At 36.0% G+C, this 14,402-nt stretch overlaps 2 protein-coding genes across 2 annotated transcripts; both read left to right on the forward strand.

Moving 5' to 3' along the window:
* Positions 1-215: 215 nt before the first annotated feature.
* ctdnep1b (CTD nuclear envelope phosphatase 1b) lies at positions 216-9,532 on the forward strand. The gene is made up of 7 exons (XM_059517670.1): positions 216-722; positions 3,555-3,621; positions 3,746-3,864; positions 6,242-6,430; positions 6,552-6,663; positions 8,251-8,335; positions 8,422-9,532. Exons 1-7 carry the CDS (start codon positions 609-611, stop codon positions 8,480-8,482), a joined length of 747 nt encoding a protein of 248 aa, XP_059373653.1. The 5' UTR covers positions 216-608; the 3' UTR covers positions 8,483-9,532.
* A 914-nt stretch (positions 9,533-10,446) lies between these two features.
* LOC132110767 (gamma-aminobutyric acid receptor-associated protein) lies at positions 10,447-13,170 on the forward strand. Its single transcript, XM_059517699.1, has 4 exons — positions 10,447-10,664; positions 11,938-12,016; positions 12,165-12,283; positions 12,382-13,170. Exons 1-4 carry the CDS (start codon positions 10,575-10,577, stop codon positions 12,445-12,447), a joined length of 354 nt encoding a protein of 117 aa, XP_059373682.1. The 5' UTR covers positions 10,447-10,574; the 3' UTR covers positions 12,448-13,170.
* The last annotated feature ends 1,232 nt before the right edge of the window (positions 13,171-14,402 follow it).

A 14,402-nucleotide genomic window follows, 5' to 3' on the forward strand; every position in this document is an offset into this window, starting at 1 on the left:
TCTTTTTTATTTGCATTTTATATCAGTATAGTAGGCTACGAGATTATCCTATTTAAATCAATGTGATAAAAAGTAATCTAAGTAATAAGATACAAAATAAGTCTGACAATATTCTCTGAAATGTTTAATGTAACGGTTACTCTATGATTTGGAAACAGTAGTGGATTACAGTTTTCAAGTGACGTGGATCTTCGCGACGGTTGTGATTCGAACGCTTTGAATCCTGACTGAAAGCGAGTCCGTTTGAAACCTCCGCGGCCACGTGAGCGCAAACTTCATGCCCTCGCGCGGAAGTGACGTCAGGGGAGCGATGGCGGCTCGCGCTGCTCTACTGTATTGGCTTTAAACTGTTGTCAGAGGTGAGAAACTACGCGTTTTCTTTTCGCTTTCACCCAAAGGCTCTCCGAAAGAGGCGCAAAGCGCACAGTGCTGTTAAAAGCCGCAGCGGATGGACGCTCGCGCTTCTCTCGGCAGCAAAGAGACATTTGCTCGACGCTCCAGTCGGTTTGACGCTCCGGTGTGAAGCTGTGAAAGCTCGGCGGGTCTCACCTTCCTCCACAGGTGTGTCGTGTCTCCGGTGTGAATCCCTCCTCTCGGACTCTGGTGTTATGGTGGACATGATCAAGACGCGCCAGTGTCTGCTCGGCGCGCGCTCTTTCCTCGCACTGACCTCCAGAATATGGAGCTTGTTCTTGTACATCCTCAGGAAGCACATACGAACGGTGAGTTAATCACCAAAACAGCCACTTTTACACTTCTGAGCCACTTCTGTTGCATGACACGACACTCAACTTTCACGCTGGTGTCTGAAAGGGACAGCAGACTCCTCTCTGGGGTGAGTTTGTCTTTTTTAGGGACACAGCGAGGGTTTATTTAGTCCTCTGAGAAACCACATCCTTCAACCTTTTGAGTCTTTATTTAAACCCGTGTGTTTAGTTGTCAACAGCACAACTAGAGAAGAGCAGTGGCTTACTGGTTATGAATGTGTTACACTTGATTAAACCTGCATTGATTAATGACAGCAGGTCTGTCTGCTCCTGAAATCAGTTAATGTGACACTTTACTGTGGGCCATTAGTACCATTAGTGTAAAATATATTACTTTGCAACACAATTAAATAATAAATAAATATAAGTAATGGAAAAAAGTGTGTATGTGTGTGTATATATATATATATGACATGATTATACTGTGGAGCAAAATCAGGATAAGATTTGACTTGGCACCGAAATTACTTATTTGTACTTTATTATATGTTTTTTTATGACCAGTATATAATTGACCAAAAATAAAACTTTTAAAATATTTTTTATTTAAAAAATAAAAAATATTGTTAATTTAAATACATTTTCAATAAGAAATATTAGATGAAAATAAAACAATCATGTTGACTTGGCAGCTAACTGAAATAAATTAAATAAGTTAAATTAAAAACTAATGACAGCAGGTTTGTCAACTCCTGAAATTAGTTAATGTGACACTTTAATGATAAATTATATTATAAATATATTTATAATTGATGACTAAGTAATATAATGACAATATCAAATAGCTCATTGTTTTTCAGAATTAGCTGATAACTGAATCACATGCTTTAGCTCAGAGTATGTAAACACTAGGGTTTGGAAACCAGGCTGTAATCCGCCTGGGCACAGCAGGTTGTATAATAATCTTGAAGATGATCATTAAGACGCAGCTATATTAGAGGCATTACTGGTCTGGGACTGTGATATGGGCGCTGGAGCAGCAGACACTTCACTAGACAGTCACAAAGACATCGGGTCGGATCAGTCTGACCCAACATTATGATTGAGGCTTAAATCTGGTTGGGAATAAACTGCCCCCTTTTCAAAGTCACCCTGGCAGTTTCACTCGGCTGTGCTCTCCCAAGTTCCTCTGACACTGTTAGACAGCTGGGAGGGCTAAAGATAGCTCAGAAGAGAGGGATTTGGAGAAAGAGAGGAAGAGTAACCACATTGTGGTGAGCAGTGGGCCGAGGCGAAGGGTCCCACACCTCTTGAGTTCATTGCAGAAGGTATTGTTTATACCTGCTATGGAATAGGTTTTATTTTAGGAGAAGATCCTCCAACATGTTCTCTATCTGCCAAAACCGAGCGACAACCTCCTGCTCTCTCTCGTGAAGCCAACGAGGAAGTGACTTAAACTGCAATTCATCGACTGGCCGCTTGAGGCTTGCTGCAAAAGGGCGTGAATTCCATTGACTCCCTATGTTAAAATGGCCAACTTTACAGCAGGAAAAGACATGTTTACAGCCTGGTGCAAAAACTTATTTTGTCTATATAGCTAATTTAACCCTTCATGACAACTGTGAAGGGGGTGAATTTGTTTGATAACTCATCCGTTTAAATTATATTAAGCCTTAAAGTTCTGCATAATTAAGGGCGTGGCCACTTGAGTGACAGGTGGATTGCCACTGCCGTCGTGCTAGGTGGGCGTGGCTTCAGCAACCAGCTCCCGCCTTTTGGAAAATTTTCGATCACCTGGGAGTGACGCTCGGTGACGCACTGCCAAAACTCACGCAACTGAGAAAACTTTTTACTTTCAGTTAGTTCTTTTGAAGAGATGTTTAAAGGTGATTGACACCCAATGGTTGAACTAGGTATTGCAGTCCAAATTCGAAATATTGGAAAGGGTTTTTTTTCTCACCCGGCCCCTATGGAAGCATATGGGTAGCAATATTCAATTTGGAATGCAATATGCAAAATGACAATGCAATATGTAAAATGGCAATGCATTTCTGTATTTGCATTGGCATTTTCCAATACATTTGTGCAACGTTTGGTGCAAAATGAAAATTAAATTACATAATTTTCATTTGCCATTTCATACACTAGTTTTAATATGTAAAAATTAATACTAATTTTAACACTTTTTAAAATTAAATTATCATTTCATTTCCTATTTAGAATTCAATAATGAGAAATGGGAAAATGGCTTGTGTATACGTTTTCCGTTTAGCTTAACAAACAAAAAATTAGTTTTTGGCTTTATCTCATTTTGTCGTTTGGGGTTTACAAATCTGTTTATGGCTTCAATATTTCATTTGCACTTGTGGGTGGCGCTGAAATGCTGCTTTCATCTGATTGGCCGAATCGCTCTGCCTTCAACTCAGTCTTTTCAGTCTTTCAGACAGAATAAGGGTCTTATAAGAGTAATGTCTGAAACCACCAATCACTGTTAATAAGCATAATATCTGAATCAGATATTGCTGGGCACATAATTAGTGAAAAAAAATTTGTTTGATACCTCAACCAGTCAATTATGGACTAGTTTTTTTTTTCATCATAATTCTGAATCGTCTAGTTCTGCCTGCTTCAGATATAGACAAGCTTTGTTTAAATGTCCTTAATTCACTTTTCCTAAGAGACTAGCGGGTTCTTAAAAGTTATGAATTTATTAGTTGTAAAAAATGTCATTCAATCCAATATAGCATGCTGAATAAACTGTAAAAGGTGTGTTCGTTGTCTTCTGCTGTATAGTACATGTTTCACAGACTGTGGTGTACTGATCTGGCTGTCTCCTTCCTGTTCTAGATAATCCAGTATCAAACAGTGCGCTACGACATCTTACCATTGTCACCTCTTTCCAGAAACAGACTCAGTGAGTGTTTCTTTTTTTTTCTCCTCAAGATAAAAGTTACTGGTATGACAACAGAAGGCCTGATCTGAGTGTGTGCAGAGTTTTCATCTGAGCAACGTGAGTTTGTGCTTGTGTTTCTGTTCAGACGCCGTGAAGCGAAAGATCTTAGTTTTAGATCTGGACGAGACGTTGATCCACTCGCATCACGATGGTGTTCTCAGACCTACAGTGCGGCCGGGAACACCACCAGACTTCATCCTTAAAGTAAGACGAAATCATTTTTGAATAAGCTTTTAAAATTTACAGTATTCAAAATGCTCATCTATAAACAAAGGTTACCACGCTCATTGAAATCCAGGAAGTGTCAGTTTTTCTTTATGCTTGGATCCAAAATATTTCATCAGCAGCAGCTGCTCTGTTGCTCTCACAAAACAAATACATAAAAAAAATAATAATAATACCAATGACTATTGATATGATTATTATAATTATCGTTAGTAGGGTGGTATTATATAAAAAATATATATTAGTAAATTGTAAATAAATATTTTATATATCTATATATATATATATATACATACAGTCGAGGCCAAAAGTTTTGAGAATTACATAAATATTAGTTTTCAAAAAGTTTGCTGCTAAACTGCTTTTAGATCTTTGTTTCAGTTGTTTCTGTGATGTACTGAAATATAATTACAAGCACTTCATATGTTTTAGTTCTCAATGGGATTAAGATCTGGGGAGTTTCCAGGCCATGGACCCAAAATTTCAACATTCTGGTCCCCGAGCCACTTAGTTCTCACTTTAGCCTTATGGCACTGTGCTCCATCGTGCTGGAAAATACATTGTTCTTCACCAAACTGTTGTTGGATTGTTGGAAGAAGTTGCTGTTGGAGGGTGTTTTGGTACCATTCTTTATTCATGGCTGTGTTTTTGGGCAGAATTGTGAGTGAGCCCACTCCCTTGGATGAGAAGCAACCCCACACATGAATGGTGTCAGGATGCTTTACTGTTGGCATGACACAGGACTGATGGTAGCGCTCACCTTTTCTTCTCCGGACAAGCATTTTTCCAGATGCCCCAAACAATCGGAAAGGGGCTTCATCGGAGAATATGACTTTGCCCCAGTCCTCAGCAGTCCATTCACTATGCTTTCTGCAGAAGATCAATCTGTCCCTGATGTATTTTTTGGAGAGAAGTGGCTTCTTTGCTGCCCTTCTTGACACCAGGCCATCTTCCAAAAGTCTTGTCCTCACTGTGCGTGCAGATGCGCTCACACCTGCCTGCTGCCATTCCTGAGCAAGCTCTGCACTGGTGGCACTCCGATCCCGCAGCTGAATCCTCTTTAGGAGACGATCCTGGCACTTGCTGGACTCTCTTGGACGCCCTGAAGCCTTCTTTACAAGAATTGAACCTCTTTCCTTGAAGTTCTTGATGATCCTATAAATTGTTGATTTAGGTGCAATCTTAGTAGCCACAATATCCTTGCCTGTGAAGCCATTTTTATGCAACGCAATGATGGCTGCACGCGTTTCTTTGCAGGTCACCATGGTTAACAATGGAAGAACAATGATTTCAAGCATCACTCTCCTTTTAACATGTCAAGTCTGCCATTCTAACCCAATCAGCCTGACATAATGATCTCCAGTCTTGTGCTCGTCAACATTCTCACCTGAGTTAACAAGACGATTACTGAAATGATCTCAGCAGGTCCTTTAATGACTGCAATGAAATGCAGTGGAAAGGTTTTTTTGGGATTAAGTTAATTTTAATGGCAAAGAAGGACTATGCAATTCATCTGATCACTCTTCATTACATTCTGGAGTATATGCAAATTGCTATTATAAAAACTTAAGCAGCAACTTTTCCAATTTCCAATATTTATGTAATTCTCAAAACTTTTGGCCACGACTGTATGTGTGTATATATATATATATATATATATATATATATATATATATATATATATATATATATATATATATATATATATATATATATATATATATATATAAAATAGTATATTTAGTTTTTTTAAAATATAACACAAATACTATAACAATATTAAAATATAATAATATATCAATAATAAATGTAATATTATAATTTTTATTATATCATTACAATATAATAATCAACATTAAATGATCCAGTATTATATATTTTAATAATAGATCAATAATAAAAGTAATGGTATTATTTTTATTATATTATTACGATCTAATAATTATCAACATGAATGAAATGATCAAGTATTACTAATGTAATTATACTAGTTTAATATTATATTTTTAATAAAAATTACAATGATAAAAATGTTGTTTATTTTAAAAAAAAAATAGAATTTTAAGAAACTTCAATAATATTAAAACATAATAATAAATTACATTCTTAATAACATTAATATATGATAATAGTAATTAATAATAATGGTAATATTTTACAATGAGGTCCAATTAGTTAACACAAACTATCAGTGAGCAATACATTTGTTACAGTATTTGTTACAATAATAATGCATTATTATTATTATTATCCATTTACCATTTGTGACTATTTTCATCCGTAGTAAAAAAAAAAAAGAAGAAACTCCAAATGTCATGTTTTAATTTTTCTGGTATAAGCTGTTGTTGTTTTTCAGGTGGTGATAGACAAACATCCGGTGCGATTCTTTGTGCATAAAAGGCCTCATGTGGACTTCTTCCTGGAGGTGGTCAGTCAGTGGTATGAGTTGGTGGTGTTCACTGCTAGTATGGAGATCTACGGATCTGCGGTAGCTGATAAACTGGATAACAACAAAGGATTGCTCAAAAGAAGATACTACAGACAGGTAACCGCTAGACCTCTTGATTTGGCATCAACATTTGCTATGAGGAGTACGGAAAAGGCAGAAAATGTGAAAGTATGTCTAATATTTTCTCTTCTTTTTGTGTTGTCTTTATCGTGTGCAGCACTGTACGCTGGATTCAGGTAGTTATATTAAAGACCTGTCCGTCGTACATGACGACTTATCAAGTATAGTCATTCTTGACAACTCGCCGGGAGCGTATCGCAGTCATCCAGGTAAAACTAGACCTGATTTCAGCAGCACACATTTGTTTTTGCAGGATTAAAGTGTGTGTGTGTGTGTGTGTGTGTGTGTGTGTGTGTGTGTGTGTTTGTGTGAGCGGTTGTCCAGCTGGTCTCTCTACATGATGTCTGTGCTTGTGTACTTTAAGCCATTTCACCCTCAAAACCATAAGCACACATCAGATTTTATATTGAATTTATATATTATATTACATAAACTAAAGACAACTTTACAGAATCCAAATAGTTTGGATGAAATCAAGCCCCCTATTAATTTGACTCTGAAATGCATCACTTTATGAAAGTATTTTATAAAGCTGGCTTTAAACTGATTGATCATGTCTGAATCTAATGTTGAGAAACATCTGTACTTCAGGTTGCAAATCTACTTAAAGGGTCATGTATTTAAAAAGCTGACATGTATGTGACGAGAGCTTTTTGAGCAAATATTTGTGAACTTGATGAAACTGAATATTTCCTAAGAGGCATAAGTAAACAGACATATGTTCATATGACGTAAAACCTGTGTAAACATGCGGATCATGTGTTTTATTCTTTTTAATCTGACTCAGAAATAGTATGTTTCTGTTGATTATTCCAGGTCTACACCATTTTAATGCAGGCGATTGAGGTGTTTGCATGAAGGCTTTTCAATCCGATTGAGCCATCGATAAATGTAAACGTAGCTATTGTCTTTTACAGAGTACAATACAAGAAAATGTAGTTTAGTATTTCATGACTCTTTAAGAAAAGCTCAGTCAGTCAATACCACTTCATAAGTTAGAGGAGCAGTTTAGAAGAACTGATCAATACATGATTAGCTCTACATAACTTTTGTGAGGACTTTTTGTCACTATTAGACACCAATGTATATATTTAGATTAATAATAGTCAACTGAGAAAAGATCCTTCTCTCTTAGATTGTGTTTGTTTTGAATATGACTGGAAGCCTGTTTCCTCCACTGAATAAAAACATATAAAAAGATGATCAGAATTGCATGATATAAAGTTGCAATTGAGTTATAAAGACAGAATGTCAAAAAAAGATTTGTATTTGTAAAATATACTTTTCTTTAGAATTGGACTTCATAGCTCTTTATAACTTTAAAATGAAATTTAAATTCTAAGAATTTCAAGAAAAAAGTCTGAATTTGCAAGATCTAATAGAAATAAACATCAGAATTCAGAAGAACTTGCGAGTTTATATCTCACAATTCAGATTTTTGAAATGAATCAAGAAGCTAGAGAATGTGTTGACGTATTTTGTTCTCGATTTATTCTTTGCTTTCTTTAATTGCTTTTAAAAAGGTGTCTGAAAAGTCTTAAGTTTACCTTCATTAAACATGCAGAAACCTTAATATATGATCCCACCATTGCATTTTAAATAGATTTTGAGAATTATTTATTACTGAATTGCAAGTTTATAACATGCCGTTCTAAGGGGAAAAAAAGTAATGATTGTGAGATTTAAGGGGAAAAATTTGCAATCACTTTTTCTTTTCTTTTTTTTAATTCAATGGCAGAAACTGGCTTCCATAAGTGAGTGATTATTTGTAACACTGTTTTTTTTTTTGCTCCTAGATAATGCAATACCTATAAAGTCCTGGTTTAGTGACCCCAGTGACACAGCACTTCTCAACCTGCTGCCGTTGCTGGATGCTCTACGGTAAAGATCTGCAGCATTCAACACATGCAGACATGACTTTTACAGTGTTGACTTGAACTCCACTCCACTGTGTGCTCCCTTCTCAGGTTCACGGCAAACGTACGATCCGTCCTGAGCAGAAATCTCCACCAGCATCGACTCTGGTGACCATCCGGCCGAGGGCTTTCTTCAAGTCTGCTCTACTTTCTTGGTTTTGTTATTTTCCAGCTGCTTCCCTTGAGTGGCATCTGCCTGTCCGCTCTCCCTCGACTCTTCACCTCCCAGAAACAGCCTTACATCACGGCCATCGGGAGCAGAGTCTGTCCCGGACTTAAAGGGGATGAAAAACTTCAGGAGTCTCTGCCTTACAGCTCTGCATATGCTGACTGTGTGTGTGTGTGAGAGAGAGAGCGAGAGAGTTATGTTTGTGGTATGTGTGTATGAGGACATCTGCTGTTTTTCTTTTTAAATATTTGAGGCAGACCTTCTCGTGACTTGCATCTTCAATCCCAGCTTGGGACGTCATACCTCACTTCTAGAGGTGGTGCGAATGGAGATCTGGCCAGCAGCACTCTGCACATCGAAAAACTCTTGTTCAGACGGATTATGACGGACCGCTAGACTTCAGGGTCATCATGGTAGAGTTGTATATGCTATTTTTAAGGTACTGTCTTTGTAGACATGGGGTTTTAATGACTTCTCAATGGTAGGCCTGTCCAAATTCATGGATCTTGGAAATAAATTCTGCAGCAGAATTTTTAAGTTTTATTCTTCTGGTCAATTCTCATCCTGTTTTATTCTGGGCAGTAAATAAATTTGTCATGATTATCAGGAAGGATGTAATCGATATGAGCTTTGAAGAAGCTGAACGACAGATTTTAACCCTTTCTGCTCTAATTTTTCTCTACAGAATGTATGTGGTTGGATAAGAAATCCTACCACTTGGACTCCTTTTTACAAAGGTTTTTTTTTTCTTTTCTCTTCTGAAAGTGTAATAATGGCAAGACTTGAATTTATAAAACTTCATTGTATTGAAGAGCTGACTGAGCAACAGACACCTTTTATTTTCTTTACTCAAGGCTATGCTGGTTTCTCTGCACCCTTCAGATAATGTCAGTTCTGTTCTCATCAATCTAACACTTGTCGAGTCTCGAGGCAGCTTCCTGGGACACAAGTCCATAGACCTGTGCACGTTACTAATAAAAACGTGTCACTATCCTTTTCTGTGGGTTCAGTTTTCATTTGTGCTCTCATTAATAGTTAAAGGCAACTGTTGTAGAAAACATTTCTAATGCAAAATCTTCTCTAAGCAACAAATATTTTCTACTCTGCAGATGCATAATAAATTCCTTTTATTTAAAAGAATCTAAACATTATAAATGTTTTATATATATATATATATATATATATACACACACACACACGTTATGAGTGATTAGTAATGTTTTATTAGAGCAAAGTACACAAAAAGAGTGTATGTAACCTTAATTGTCACATTTTCTCCAGTGTTATTTTAGTATGCATGAAATTAGTTTTATAATATTTTTGTTTTTATTTATTCTTTAGTCATTTTAATCAGCTATTTATATATTATTTATTATTATATATAGTTTACTCATTTATATATTTCAGTTTTTTTTATTTTAATACAAATTAAACTAGATGGAAATTAGAAGTTTTTCCTTGGAAGCTAGCTGAATTAAAATGTATTTTTATATTTTGTTTCAGTTAACATTTATTTAATTGCAAGTAAAACAAATATATGTATGTATATATGTATATATATATATATATATATATATATAACTATAATATATATGCACATACACGTATATATTATATATATATATATATATACCCTGATTTGCTCCTAATAATAAAAACCGCTCTGCGTCACTTTGGAGACCGGAAGTGAGGGGAAGCGGTCATATGACGGACCGGAGTACCGCTTGTAAATCTGTATACGCGAAAAAGTAGTCCCTATCTCACAAACACAACATAACGAGATATCAGAAACGTCTTTAGTAGCCATCGATCATCTGTAATAGCCCTTGTTTAAAATGTGTCAAATATTTTTTCTGGATGTGTGATTTTCGGGAAAAGGCGGTTTTGTATTGACATAAATAATGTAAATGTAGTGCGTCCGTCTTAATGCGCGGACGGAAAGCACAACATCTGTGTGTGAAGCGCTCGCTAACACCTCCGACACTTCTGCGTGTCAGTCTGTTTAAAATACGAACTTACTCTTGCTTTAACAACCATGAAGTTTCAGTACAAAGAAGAACATCCTTTCGAGAAGAGGCGATCAGAGGGAGAGAAAATCAGGAAGAAATACCCAGACAGGGTTCCTGTAAGTCGATGTGATGTGTGTAAACAGACGCTAACGTTAGCGTAACGAAAACCGCGACAAACGAGTCAAAACGTGCAAGAAGTGATGTTTAATAACATTAAAATAACTAGAAGCGATGTTTCAACGTGATTTAAACGATTCGTCCGTCATAAAAACACACAAACAAACTCGTCCTGTGTTCATTCGCTCTTTGTAAGCATTAGTTAGACGAACGTAAACATGTTTAGCTTTAGCAGCGCATGAAGGCCTCGTTGATCTCAGCTTCTTTATTATTATTATTATTATTTAAATAAAGTGTCTGTTAGAGTGATTATTAATGAACATGATTCGATCAAATCAAATCTGCTTTGATGCACGAACAGTTAAACATTCGTTAAAGTGGTTTATGTTTGTATTGTCATGTCTGCTTTTATTCCTCAAGGCTTTATGCACAGATTTGTGTGGATGGTCGTATTTAAAGTGTATTTTGGGGGTAAAATAAAACATTTGTGTATTTTTGGGATAAAATAATACATTTAGGACCATGATGAATAAAATATACCTCGAGGGCCTTCATTCAACATGTAAGGTTTCCTTTTGTTTACCATATAAACAACCAAACCAGTAAAACAACAAAACAAGAATTGGATATTGCAGTATCTTTTTTTCTGTTTGAAACGGTTTCTCCTGTTCGAACCTCTACTAAAAGAAGGTTATTTATAAGATGCTTTGTGGCATATAAATGACATCACTTCGAAACACTCATTTTGTCTTACAAATATAGTTTGGAGAATCCACTACAGGGCATTTCTCTGAGACATTATGAGAAAGAAAAATATGATAATATTTCCTGGGTAGCAATATAGTCTTAAATAGTCTCGGGTCTCAATTGTTTTATCTCGTTCCTCATCTGCAGCCTAAATATCAAAAATAGCACTGCTTCTCTCAGATCCTCAAAAACCACCCTTTGTGGCCTTAAAAAATGAAATATGAAAGAATTGAGTGAAAGTAAACCAGCAGTTTAGATCAGTTTCACCTAAAGCTAGATTAGGGAAATAGTTTGCCCAAAAATGAAAATGTACTTTTTATCAGATGTTGGGACTCTAATTTTGACGGCACCCATTCACTGCAGAGCATCCACTGCGGAGCAAGTGATGCAAAGCTACATTTCTGATGAAGAAACTAACTCTTCTACAGTACACTGTCAGCTGATTTAAGTTTTTTGGGTGGACTGTTGCATTACCTGTGCACTATAATTTCTACACTTAAAATTGTTTGTATGATTCTGTTTTAGGTAATTGTGGAAAAAGCTCCCAAAGCCAGAATAGGTGACCTAGACAAGAAGAAATACCTGGTGCCCTCTGACCTGACGGGTAAGTGCTTTTATGTCTCTAAAGATGTTTATTTACAATCAGAAAATCAAATGCTGTCAAAAGAAGATACTTTTTGTTCTGTAGCGAGTGTTTTTATGTTGGCGAAGAAAAACAGCATAATAAAGAACACATTTTCTTTTTTTTTTAGTGGGCCAGTTTTACTTTCTCATCCGAAAACGAATCCACCTGAGAGCCGAGGATGCTCTCTTCTTCTTTGTAAACAACGTCATTCCCCCGACCTCCGCCACCATGGGCCAGCTGTACCAGGTCTCTCTCTCTCTCTCTCTCTCTCTCTCTCTCTCTGATTGGTTTGTCAGTATCAAATTCATTTTGTTCCTCTTGTAATGTCACTTTCTCACTCACAGGAACACCATGAAGAAGATTTCTTCCTTTACATCGCCTACAGTGACGAGAGTGTGTATGGAGAATAAAGCCAAAGAGAAACGACCCTCATCCTCTCTCTCTCTTCTCTCTCTCTCTCTCTCTCTCTCTCTCTCTCTCTCTCTCTCTCTCTCTCTCTCTCTCTCTCTCTCTCTCTCTCTCTCCTCCTCCTCTATAGACGTCATGCTGACAGCTTAGAGCTCTCAGCACTGAAGTATCAGATGCACTTTCGCTTTGGGTCTTTCATATCTCCTTTTGTGTTTTTATCATTCGGCCTGACGTTCAATTCTGACGTTTATTAACAATTTACTAAGAAGCAGTGTTTCATTTTTCATGAATCTTACAAAGCTCTAATGCTATGAAAATGTCACTAACAGTGTTAAAGTTCACATTTATTTCCGCTTCTATGCTGGTGTGTCCAGTTATAATATTTAGACCTTTCCTAGTCAAGCTGGTTTTTATTTATTTATTATTATTTTTGCTTTTTCTAGATGGTTTCTAACTAGCATGTGCAGTCCAGCACTCGCTGGTCAGTCAAGTCCAGAAAAGGGACTTAAGTGTATTCTGTGGAACTTAAGTCTAATATGCTGTTGTTACCTTGATTTACTTTTTTTTTCGTCCCTAAGTGAATGTAGATGAGTAGGTTTATTTTAAGTTGTAAATCTAAAGTGCAAGTTTTATTTGCAGTTCTGTTTAGTTTTTTTTTTAATCTTGGTATTCAGTTGTATTTCTGATACCCTTTACAATGACCATATAAACCAAATGCACACCAATTCTGTCTGTTGTCATTTTATCTCACATCTGGTTAAATAACCTGCCATATTTAATGTGGAAGCTCAGATGGAAACAGCTGTGCGATAATTAAATATTCATATAATTGCACTAATGTCAGCAGCTGTAGTGTCCACAAATCTAGAATCCTCCTCATTTCCTTCATTTAACAGTTTGGCTCCACTGTGAGATTTTTTTTTTAAAATACACAAATACATCACATATATAAATAATGTACAGTTTTTTTCATTTTAAAATGCAATGTTGATAGTGTGACAAAGTAGTGTAAACTACAAATGAGCTACAGAACTACAACTCCCATGTTTTGTCAAATCAAATTTCCGGTTATTGACTGTTTCAAAATAAAAGTTCGTTACTTTAATCTTTTCATCTGTTGAACCGGTGCATGAATAATGAACCAAATGAATTCGGTTATGTATAATATTCGATTATAAATAGAAGTTGATAAATAGCATCTTTAAAAACCGACCTATGTTCATGCAAATATATTTTAAATTAATTTTAGTAATGTTTAAAGCGGATTAAAATTATATTTATTTATTTTTGATCTGAAAATGCCAACACATGAAATTTCAATAATTACAATAAATAGAACTTCCATTAAATAAATAAAAAATATTTTCTCAGGGCATATCAAATGCAACGCCAGAATGGCATGGACCACGTGGTGACGTAAAATGTTTGAACCGATTCTTTAACATGAACCGTTCAAATGAACCGAACCGCGGAAATGAGCCAGACTTCCACGATGTCATGCTGCAGCTGTATTGATCATGTTATGCAGTGAAGACTGTTGTGTGTAGCTGGGAATATGGAGTTTAATTATATCTGAATTTTAGGTAACCTGTCCAGGGGTGCATATACCCGCCAAAGATGATGTTTACATCAGTGTGAGTTTGATGAATAAATACAGGAAGACTGAATATGTAATCAAAAATGTACTTGAGTAGTTTAGAAACATCAGCAAAGCCTACTCTCTTTAAGTACACTTAAGTGGCCTTTTATTTATTACATTATCTGCAAGTAGCCTACACGTTTTAAAGAATACAATTTTAAAATTAAGAAGTGCACATTCAAAACAATGAATCACACTTCTGTGCTCATTATTAAAGTGTGCTTCTCCTTCAGGACAAGGACAAGTACAAACTTGCATAAATTGCCCTTGTGAAAAAGAAGTACGCTTTAGCGTACTTTAGCATTCAATTCTAGCATT

The sequence above is a fragment of the Carassius carassius genome, chromosome 2 (assembly GCF_963082965.1).
Source record: "Carassius carassius chromosome 2, fCarCar2.1, whole genome shotgun sequence".
Lineage (NCBI taxonomy): Eukaryota > Metazoa > Chordata > Actinopteri > Cypriniformes > Cyprinidae > Carassius > Carassius carassius.

Bases quoted from the DNA above. Each gene is read 5' to 3' on its own strand.
- ctdnep1b (XM_059517670.1), top strand. From the start codon at position 609: ATGGTGGACATGATCAAGACGCGCCAGTGTCTGCTCGGCGCGCGCTCT. The intron at 723-3,554 runs GTGAGTTAATCA...TTCCTGTTCTAG, and splicing joins TCAGGAAGCACATACGAACG to ATAATCCAGTATCAAACAGT. The intron at 3,865-6,241 runs GTAAGACGAAAT...GTTGTTTTTCAG, and splicing joins CACCAGACTTCATCCTTAAA to GTGGTGATAGACAAACATCC.
- LOC132110767 (XM_059517699.1), top strand. From the start codon at position 10,575: ATGAAGTTTCAGTACAAAGAAGAACATCCTTTCGAGAAGAGGCGATCA. The intron at 10,665-11,937 runs GTAAGTCGATGT...ATTCTGTTTTAG, and splicing joins AATACCCAGACAGGGTTCCT to GTAATTGTGGAAAAAGCTCC. The intron at 12,284-12,381 runs GTCTCTCTCTCT...TCTCACTCACAG, and splicing joins CCATGGGCCAGCTGTACCAG to GAACACCATGAAGAAGATTT.